The following is a 10,000-nucleotide window of genomic DNA, read 5'->3' on the forward strand; positions in this document are numbered from 1 at the left end:
GTCTGTGTGTGTCTGTGTGTGTGTGTGTGTGTGTGTGTGTGTGTGTGTGTGTCTGTCTGTGTTTGTGTCTGTGTGTGTGTGTGTGTGTGTGTGTGTGTGTCTGTGTGTGTCCAGGTGTCCCTGCTGGGTTCCTCCCTCTCCACGGAGGGTTCAGAGACCACTTCGTGGAGACTCCAGAGTCTAAGTATTGCTGCGAGGCCTGCAGGCTGGTCCTGTGTCAGCCGCGCCAGACCGAGTGTGGACACCGCTTCTGCCAGAGCTGCATCAACGACATCCTCAGGTTAGACACACACACTGGCAGACAGACAGGCAGACAGACAGGCAGACACAAAGGGGGACGGACGGACGGACGGACGGACAGACAGACACACACAAAGGGAGACAGACAGGAAGACAGACAGACAGACAGGTCTGATCTGCAGTCAGGAGTGTGAGATAATAATAAAGGAGAATACATAAACTACTAAAAGGTTTCCTGTATACAGAACACTAAACTACATGAAGCCAGTTATTCACATGAAGCCAGTTATTCACATGAAGCCAGTTATTCACATGAAGCCAGTTATTCACATGAAGCCAGTTATTTACATGAAGCCAGTTATTTACAGGGAACAGCAGAGTTTTTACTCCTCTTGTTGTTGAACCGGGGAACTCTGAATCTTCGGCCTGAAGGGAAGGATGGGAAGTCCCGGCAGGAAGTGTTCAGCCGTGTCCTGGCAGGAAGTGAGTTTTTTTTTTTGCAGGATGGTAGGGGAAGACTCATGAATATTCATTAGGGAACTCATCCCTGATTGGCTAACCCTGACATTCTTACCCTAACCATAACCAATCCCACTCCTCTTGCCTAAACATAACCAATCCCACCAGAGCAGGCAACGAGTACTAGCCATTCAGAGGGAGACTAAGGCGGGTTCTTCCCCTACCATCCTGTAAAAAAAACAATTCGCTGGCAGGAAGTGGTCAGCAGAGTCCTGGCAGGAAGTGGTCAGCAGAGTCCTGGCAGGAAGTGGTCAGCAGAGTCCTGGCAGGAAGTGGTCAGTAGAGTGCTGGCACATGCTCTCCTGCAGGCTGGAAACCACCTTATACTCCACATTCGTCCCTCGCTTCACTTCCTCATGGCTCGTTAACAACAAAACCCTATCTGAGACAGACAGACAGGCAGGTTAGAGAGACAGACAGACAGGCAGGGAGACAGACAGACACACAGGCAGGCAGGGAGACAGACAGGTTAGAGAGACAGACAGGCAGGGAGACAGACAGACAGACAGACAGACAGACAGGCAGACAGACAGACAGGTTAGAGAGACAGACAGGCAGGGAGACAGACAGACAGGCAGACAGACAGACAGTAACCTGTCTGTCTGTCTTCAGCTGAATCAGAATAATAACGTGAGGGTTTTCCCAGCTATGGTTGTTGGTCTCTTGTTGAATCTATATTTTATATATATATAGATATATATATATATCTATCTATATATAGATATATATATATATATATATATATATATATATATATATATATATATATCTATATATAGATATATATATACTAGGGCTTAGACGCCGAACTTCGATATTCGAATTTAATTCGAATATTAAAAACAATATTGATATTCGAACGAATATTAGGCAGCCCTTAATATTCGAATTTCGAACCTGTTATGGGCATTATTTTTTTGTAAATGTGTTTGCTTGTAAACCTTGTTTTCAATTCAGACTCCGAGGCTTTTTCACGCATTTCAAAATGTAACTACACGTCACGGTGACGCACGCCGCTCAGCCGCAGCTTGGTAGCGCATTTCCCCCCGACTCATTTCATGGTTCTCCTTCTCCATAAACAACGTAAAATCAAGGAGAGGGTTAACTTCTCCTGGTTCTCCTCCTCTATAACAACATGAGATCAAGGAGAGGGTTAACTTCTCCTGCTCTAGATGTCTCACCGTGGTCAGAAAGAACAGAGGAGACACTTTGTTTCTCTCACTATGACTATAGAGTCGCTACTCGCTCTGAAGCTACCGGTAATCACCGTCACTCTCTCACAACACACACTCCCCACACACACACACACACACACACACACACACACACACTCCCCACACACACATACACACCTCGACGCACACACCAGCGCAAAAGTATGAACATCAGACCACTTACGTAGGCTACGGTGAAATATCCGACCTTCCTGTTGAAAGCATATTGTTTGTGTTTAATCCAGGGTCTGACTTTTAATTTAAACCAGTGGTGGCAGTGTGTTCTTCTTCTGACATCATCATTACACGCCTACTGACTGATACACTGCCCCCTGGTGGACAGAACATATACCAAGTTTGATACCAATATTAGTCTTACTGAAGGCATTTAATGGTCAAAATATTATTAAGAAAAAGTCAAAAAGTCAAAGCCCTAATATATATATATATATATATATATATATATATATAGAATCTATCTATTCTCTGTCTAAGTGTATAAAGTGATGATAATGGTCCCAGAGAGAAAGCTCTGACTGCTGTCCTCTTTCTCCTGCAGTCGTCCCAGCGTGGTCTGTCCTGCAGACATGGAGCCTCTGTTCAAAGACAAGGTGGGGGGGCAGGAAGTGACATCACGGCACACATAGTTCTCATTAATGACATCATTAATGATGTCTGGTTAAATATCAACGAGTTAGTTGTGTTTGTGTTTCAGATCTTTAAAGACGTGTGCTGCCATCGGGAGATCATGGCGCTCAAGGTGTACTGTCGCAGCGAAGCTAACGGCTGCCAGGAGACCATGAGTCTGCAGCAGATACCGGTGAGACATCCTGCTCTCTGATTGGCTGTTCACTCAGCTACGTAAACATCCTGCTCTCTGATTGGCTGTTCACTGAGTTACGTAAACATCCTGCTCTCTGATTGGCTGTACACTCAGCTACGTAAACATCCTGCTCTCTGATTGGCTGTTCACTGAGCTACGTAAACATCCTGCTCTCTGATTGGCTATACACTGAGCTATGTAAACATCCTGCTCTCTGATTGGCTCTTCACTGAGCTACGTTAACATCCTGCTCTTTGATTGGCTGTTCACTGAGCTACGTTAACATACTGCTCTCTGATTGGCTGTTCACTGAGCTAAGTAAACATGGGACAACACGTAGCAACAGGTTAATTTAAACTGAAATGGGGGGGCGTTGAACACCGGACACTGTAACAACGTCTGTCTGTCTGTCTGTCTATCTGTCTGTCTGCCTCTCTAACTTGTCTGTCTGCCTCTCTGTCTGTCTCTCTCTCTAACCTGTCTGTCTGTAGGAGCACCTGAATGTGTGTGCGTTCTACGAGGTTCCCTGTCCTCTGGGGAAATGTAAGGAGCGAATGATGAGGAAAGATATTCCCGACCACCTGAGCTGGAAATGTAAACACAGAGAGAGCAGCTGCGACTTCTGCAAGACCAAGATGCCTCTGACGGACCTGCAGGTACGTCATGACATCACTGTACGTCATGACATCACTGTATGCCATGACATCACTGTACGCCATGACATCACTGTACACCATGACATCACTGTACGCCATGACATCACTGTACAGGTTAGAGACTAGTTGTAGCGGAGACTACTTGTAGAGGAGACTAGTTGTAGAGACTAGTTGTAGAGGAGACTAGTTGTAGAGACTAGTTATAGAGGAGACTAGTTGTAGAGACTAGTTAGTAGTACTAGTAGTCTGGAGATGATGAAATGATGAATGTCTGTTTTCAGAAACATAAGGAGACGGTGTGTCCGGCGTTCCCCGTGTCGTGTCCCAACCTCTGCTCCTTCTCCTCGCTCCCCCGCAGCGAGGTACGTATCCACTTCATCAGCTGCCGTCCAATCACAACGCTGCTTTAGTTCAGTTAAACCTCACAGCCTTTAGTATAGATGACACTGATTGGTTGATTCTGTGTTCCAGCTGTCCAATCACCAACACGACTGTCCCAAAGCTCAGGTGTGCTGTCAGTTCCACCGCTATGGCTGCACCTTCAAGGTAACTCTTCCTCCTCCTCCTCTTTCTCCTCTTCCTCCTCTTCCTCTTGCTCCTCCTCTTCCTCTTTTTGTCGCCTTGTTCTGTATGATCATGTGTTATCCTGTCTATATGAATGAATGAATGAATGAAAACTTTATTGAACAACAATCAACAAGAGGTGTTCAAAAGGATAAAAACACAATTAAGCCCAAATGCTTGTTTCCATTGTGGTCCTTAAGATGGAAGGGGAGTAACAACACATGGACTAAAACATTGAGGACAAAGGGGACAGGGGTCAACTAATCAAAACAAACAAGTTAAACAGATCTAAAACACAATAGACAACAAGGGCTAGATTCCCTGACAGACATGCAGACACATAAACGGACAATACGATACAGACAACAGTACAATATTCCTAGTACTTCAAGGATCTTTTGATTTTGTTTATGGGCTTGATAACCATTTTTTTATTGAAGATTTAAAATGAAAGTTATAGTGTAGAGTAGTTGTAGAGTAGACTAGTTATAGATGAGACTAGTTATAGAGGAGACTAGTTGTAGAGTAGACCAGTTGTAGAGTAGACCAGTTGTAGAGGAGACTAGTTATAGAGGAGACTAGTTGTAGAGTAGACTAGTTGTAGAGTAGACTAGTTGTAGAGGAGACTAGTTATAGAGGAGACTAGTTGTAGAGGAGACTAGTTGTAGAGGAGACTAGTTGTAGAGGAGACTAGTTATAGAGGAGACTAGTTGTAGAGTAGACTAGTTATAGAGGAGACTAGTTATAGAGGAGACTAGTTGTAGAGTAGACTAGTTGTAGAGGAGACTAGTTGTAGAGGAGACTAGTTATAGAGGAGACTAGTTGTAGAGTAGACTAGTTCTAGAGGAGACTAGTTGTAGAGGAGACTAGTTGTAGAGGAGACTAGTTGTAGAGTAGACTAGTTGTAGAGGAGACTAGTTGTAGAGGAGACTAGTTGTAGAGGAGACTAGTTATAGAGGAGACTAGTTGTAGAGGAGACTAGTTATAGAGGAGACTAGTTATAGAGGAGACTAGTTGTAGAGTAGACTAGTTGTAGAGGAGACTAGTTGTAGAGGAGACTAGTTCTAGAGGAGACTAGTTGTAGAGTAGACTAGTTCTAGAGGAGACTAGTTGTAGAGTAGACTAGTTATAGAGGAGACTAGTTGTAGAGTAGACTAGTTATAGAGTAGACTAGTTGTAGAGTAGACTAGTTATAGAGGAGACTAGTTATAGAGGAGACTAGTTGTAGAGGAGACTAGTTGTAGAGTAGACTAGTTATAGAGGAGACTAGTTGTAGAGTAGACTAGTTGTAGAGTAGACTAGTTATAGAGGAGACTAGTTGTAGAGTAGACTAGTTGTAGAGGAGACTAGTTATAGAGGAGACTAGTTGTAGAGGAGACTAGTTGTAGAGGAGACTAGTTATAGAGGAGACTAGTTGTAGAGGAGACTAGTTGTAGAGTAGACTAGTTCTAGAGGAGACTAGTTGTAGAGGAGACTAGTTGTAGAGACTAGTTGTAGTGGAGACTAGTTGTAGAGGAGACTAGTTGTGGAGGAGACTAGTTGTAGTGGAGACTAGTTGTGGAGGAGACTAGTTCTAGAGGAGACTAGTTGTAGAGACTAGTTGTAGTGGAGACTAGTTGTAGAGGAGACTAGTTATAGAGGAGACTAGTTATAGAGGAGACTAGTTGTAGAGTAGACTAGTTGTAGTGGAGACTAGTTGTGGAGGAGACTAGTTCTAGAGGAGACTAGTTGTAGAGGAGACTAGTTGTAGAGACTAGTTGTAGAGGAGACTAGTTGTAGAGGAGACTAGTTGTGGAGGAGACTAGTTGTAGTGGAGACTAGTTGTGGAGGAGACTAGTTGTGGAGGAGACTAGTTGTAGAGGAGACTAGTTGTAGAGACTAGTTGTTTTCATTTTTTTATTGAAGATTTAAAATGAAAGTAGGAGGTGCTCAACAATTTAAGGTTGGAAGGTAAGCCATTCCACAAGACAGCTGCCGAGTACAGGAAAGAGTACTTTCCCGTACAGCTCTTAAAACAGCAGGGCCTGTAATCTGTGGAACTCCCCCTGGTGGAATAGCTGTGCGTATCACTAATTTTTGAAAAGTAATTACATAAATACTTGGGTGCCAGGTTATTTCTTATCTTATAAACTAAACACAGTTTAAGTTGGAAAACTCTCTCTTCCACTCTGAGCCACCTAAGACTAGAGAAATGGTCAGGGAGAAGATGAGTTCTAGGATGGAGTTTAAGGACCACTCTGATCAGTTTATTTTGACAGATCTGTAGCTTGTCTTTGAGGCTTTTAGTAGTGCTTTGAGTTTATTCAAGAGGATATCATACTGAACCGTATGAAAGGCCTTTTGAAGTTCTATTAACACCATGCCACAAAAGTTCCCCTTATCTACCTCTTTCCTAATAAAATCTGAAAGATAAAGCAGACAGGTATCAGTGGAATGGGCTTTTCTAAAGCCTGATTAAAAGTCAAATAAAAGGTTCTGCTCTGCTAAATAACTGTCTGTTTGCTCATAAATAATCCTTTCAACAATTTTTGATATTGAACACAGGATAGATACAGGGCGGAAATTTCCAGGATCAGATTTGGGCCCCTTTTTATATAATGGTATCACTCTTGCCACCTTAAATTTATTTGGAAAATGGTTATTTTCAATGGATAAATTAATAAGATAGGTTATGACAGGAGTGATTATTTCAGCAGCATCTCTTAGAAATCTGGGAGGGGTGTTGTCAAAACCGGTAGCCTTGGAAGGATTCAGGCCTTTGAGTTTTTGTGTAGCTCCTCTGTTACTTGTTTGAAATAAAAAGTGTTTGGCTGGACTCCCTTTCCTTCATAAAACTTATGCACCCTCTGTGGATCACTAAAAACACCAGAAGTAGATGGAAGCTTCTGCACCACATTTCTTGCAATTGTTGTGAAGAAACTGTTAAAAGTATCTCCCACCCATTTATATCCAGGCCTATTTTACCTTGTTTTTGCTTAGGGTTCTCTTTCGTCCCCAAAGGCCTAAGAGTTTCCCACAATTTCTTGGGATCCTTTTTATGCTCCTCAATTTTAGACATAAAAAAAATCCTTTTTCGCCTTATCCACCATTCGCTGTACCTTATTTCTAAGTATTTTATATTCATTAAAAAGAGCAGGCAGTTTGGTTCTTTTAAACTCACTTACAATTTTGACTGTTGTGTATATTGATGTGTGTGTGTGTGTGCGTGTGTGTGTTGTGCATATTGATGTGTGTGTTGTGTATATTGATGTGTGTGCGTGTGTGTGTGTGTGTGTGTGTTGTGTATATTCATGTGTGTGTGTGTGTGTGTGTATATATTCATGTGTGTGTGTGTGTGTGTGTGTGTGTGTGTGTGTATATTCATGTGTGTGTGTGTGTGTGTATATATTGATGTGTGTGTGTGTGTGTGTGTGTGTGTGTGTGTGTGTGTGTGTGTTGTGTATATTCATGTGTGTGTGTGTGTGTGTATATATTGATGTGTGTATATATTGATGTGTGTGTGTGTGTGTGTGTGTGTGTGTGTGTATATTGATGTGTCTGTGTGTGTGTGTGTGTGTGTGTGTGTGTGTGTGTGTGTCTGTCTGTCTGTGTGTCTCAGGGGTTGAACCAGGATCTGAGGACACATGAGTCGGCGTCTGCAGCTGAACACCTGAGGATGATGGCCAATAGGAACTCCACGTTAGAGAACAAGGTGAGCACCGTGGCTTGTGGTTTTACAAAGCTACTAGCCACAATTCTGTGGGAAGTTAGGTTTTATTTTGGTAAAGTTAATTATGGCATGCAGAGCAGCATCACTGATCTATTTTAACCAAATCCTCTCAGTCTGGATCTGCAGCACGTTGCCCTGTTGATCACTACAGACATGTGATCTTCACCTGTTCACCTGAGCAGGTAGCAGACTGTCCTGCTGTTGTTACAGACATGTGATCTTCACCTGTTCACCTGAGCAGGTAGCAGACTGTCCTGCTGTTGTTACAGACATGTGATCTTCACCTGTTCACCTGAGCAGGTAGCAGACTGTCCTGCTGTTGTTACAGACATGTGATCTTCACCTGTTCACCTGAGCAGGTAGCAGACTGTCTGCTGTGTTACAGACATGTGATTTCACTGTTCACCTGAGCAGGTAGCAGACTGTCCTGCTGTTGTTACAGACATGTGATCTTCACCTGTTCAATTGAGCAGGTAGCAGACTGTCCTGCTGTTGTCACAGACATGTGATCTTCACCTGTTCACCTGAGCAGGTAGCAGACTGTCCTGCTGTTGTTACAGACATGTGATCTTCACCTGTTCAATTGAGCAGGTAGCAGACTGTCCTGCTGTTGTCACAGACATGTGATCTTCACCTGTTCACCTGAGCAGGTAGCAGACTGTCCTGCTGTTGTTACAGACATGTGATCTTCACCTGTTCACCTGAGCAGGTAGCAGACTGTCCTGCTGTTGTCACAGACATGTGATCTTCACCTGTTCACCTGAGCAGGTAGCAGACTGTCCTGCTGTTGTTACAGACATGTGATCTTCACCTGTTCACCTGAGCAGGTAGCAGACTGTCCTGCTGCTGTTACAGCAGGACAGTGTGGAGGACTGGCCAGGTGCTCCCAGGCATCTCGCTATCACCTCCGCTACACCTGTAAGTTCACAAGACAGACCACAGTACACATGTTCACATAAACCTGTGTGTCTGTCTGTCTGTCTGTCTGTCTGTGTGTGTGTGTGTGTGTGTGTGTGTGTGTGTGTGTGTGTGTGTGTGTGTCTGCAGGTGGAGGATATTAAACCTGTCTGTCTGTCTGTCTGCAGGTGGATGATCTTAAAGGGGAGCTGTTGGAGAGGTATAAAGTGCTCCCAGCTCTCAGCAGTCGACTGTCTGACCTGGAGAAACAGAACGACGAGCTGAGAGAGAAGAACCGACAGATGGAGCAGAAACTGGCCACCATGCAGGTAACACTGACAGATACAGGTAACCATGCAGGTAACACTGACAGATACAGGTAACCATGCAGGTAACACTGACAGATACAGGTAACCATACAGGTAACACTGACAGATACAGGTAACCATGCAGGTAACACTGACAGATACAGGTAACCTGCAGGTAACACTGACAGATACAGGTAACCATGCAGGTAACACTGACAGATACAGGTAACCATACAGGTAACACTGACAGATACAGGTAACCATGCAGGTAACACTGACAGATACAGGTAACCATGCAGGTAACACTGACAGATACATGGTAACCATGCAGGTAACACATACAGGTAACCATGCACGTAACACTGACAGATGCATGGTAACCATGCAGGTAACACATACAGGTAACCATGCAGGTAACACTGACAGATACAGGTCACCATACAGGTAACACTGACAGATACAGGTAACCATGCAGGTAACACTGACAGATACAGGTCACCATACAGGTAACACTGACAGATACAGGTCACCATACAGGTAACACTGACAGATACAGGTAACCATGCAGGTAACACTGACAGATACAGGTAACCATGCAGGTAACACTGACAGATACTGGTAACCATGCAGGTAACACTGACAGATACAGGTCACCATACAGGTAACACTGACAGATACAGGTCACCATACAGGTAACACTGACAGATACAGGTCACCATACAGGTAACACTGACAGATACAGGTCACCATACAGGTAACACTGACAGATACAGGTCACCATACAGGTAACACTGACAGATACTGGTAACCATGCAGGTAACACTGACACTTAAAATACTCTCATTTCATTTAGACTTTAAGTATACTTTACCTCTACTGAGACTGGAAATATATTTATATTACACATTTCATATAGAGAGGGGACGTCCTGCCCCTTCCTGTGTCCACCACGGGACATTATATCAGTCAAAGTATCTGTGTTAGTCTCCCTGAGGAGACATTAGTTTTGGACACTGAGAGAAATAGAGACACAACAAGCACAGGGTTCAAACAGAAGACAGATGTACAGT

At 43.7% G+C, this 10,000-nt stretch overlaps 1 protein-coding gene across 5 annotated transcripts in view; it reads left to right on the top strand.

The window, feature by feature from the left end:
- Nucleotides 1–10,000, top strand: part of traf3 (TNF receptor-associated factor 3) — a 42,721-nt gene that overhangs the window by 7,906 nt on the left and 24,815 nt on the right. For all 5 annotated transcript variants that reach the window (XM_035998641.1, XM_035998632.1, XM_035998627.1 and 2 more), the window contains 8 exons: nt 115–280; nt 2,533–2,584; nt 2,689–2,793; nt 3,288–3,452; nt 3,734–3,814; nt 3,924–3,998; nt 7,615–7,707; nt 8,811–8,951. In XM_035998641.1, the coding sequence (XP_035854534.1) occupies nt 115–280; nt 2,533–2,584; nt 2,689–2,793; nt 3,288–3,452; nt 3,734–3,814; nt 3,924–3,998; nt 7,615–7,707; nt 8,811–8,951 (878 nt within the window). The remainder of the gene's footprint in view (nt 1–114; nt 281–2,532; nt 2,585–2,688; nt 2,794–3,287; nt 3,453–3,733; nt 3,815–3,923; nt 3,999–7,614; nt 7,708–8,810; nt 8,952–10,000) is intronic.

The sequence above is a fragment of the Sander lucioperca genome, chromosome 2 (assembly GCF_008315115.2).
Source record: "Sander lucioperca isolate FBNREF2018 chromosome 2, SLUC_FBN_1.2, whole genome shotgun sequence".
NCBI lineage: Eukaryota > Metazoa > Chordata > Actinopteri > Perciformes > Percidae > Sander > Sander lucioperca.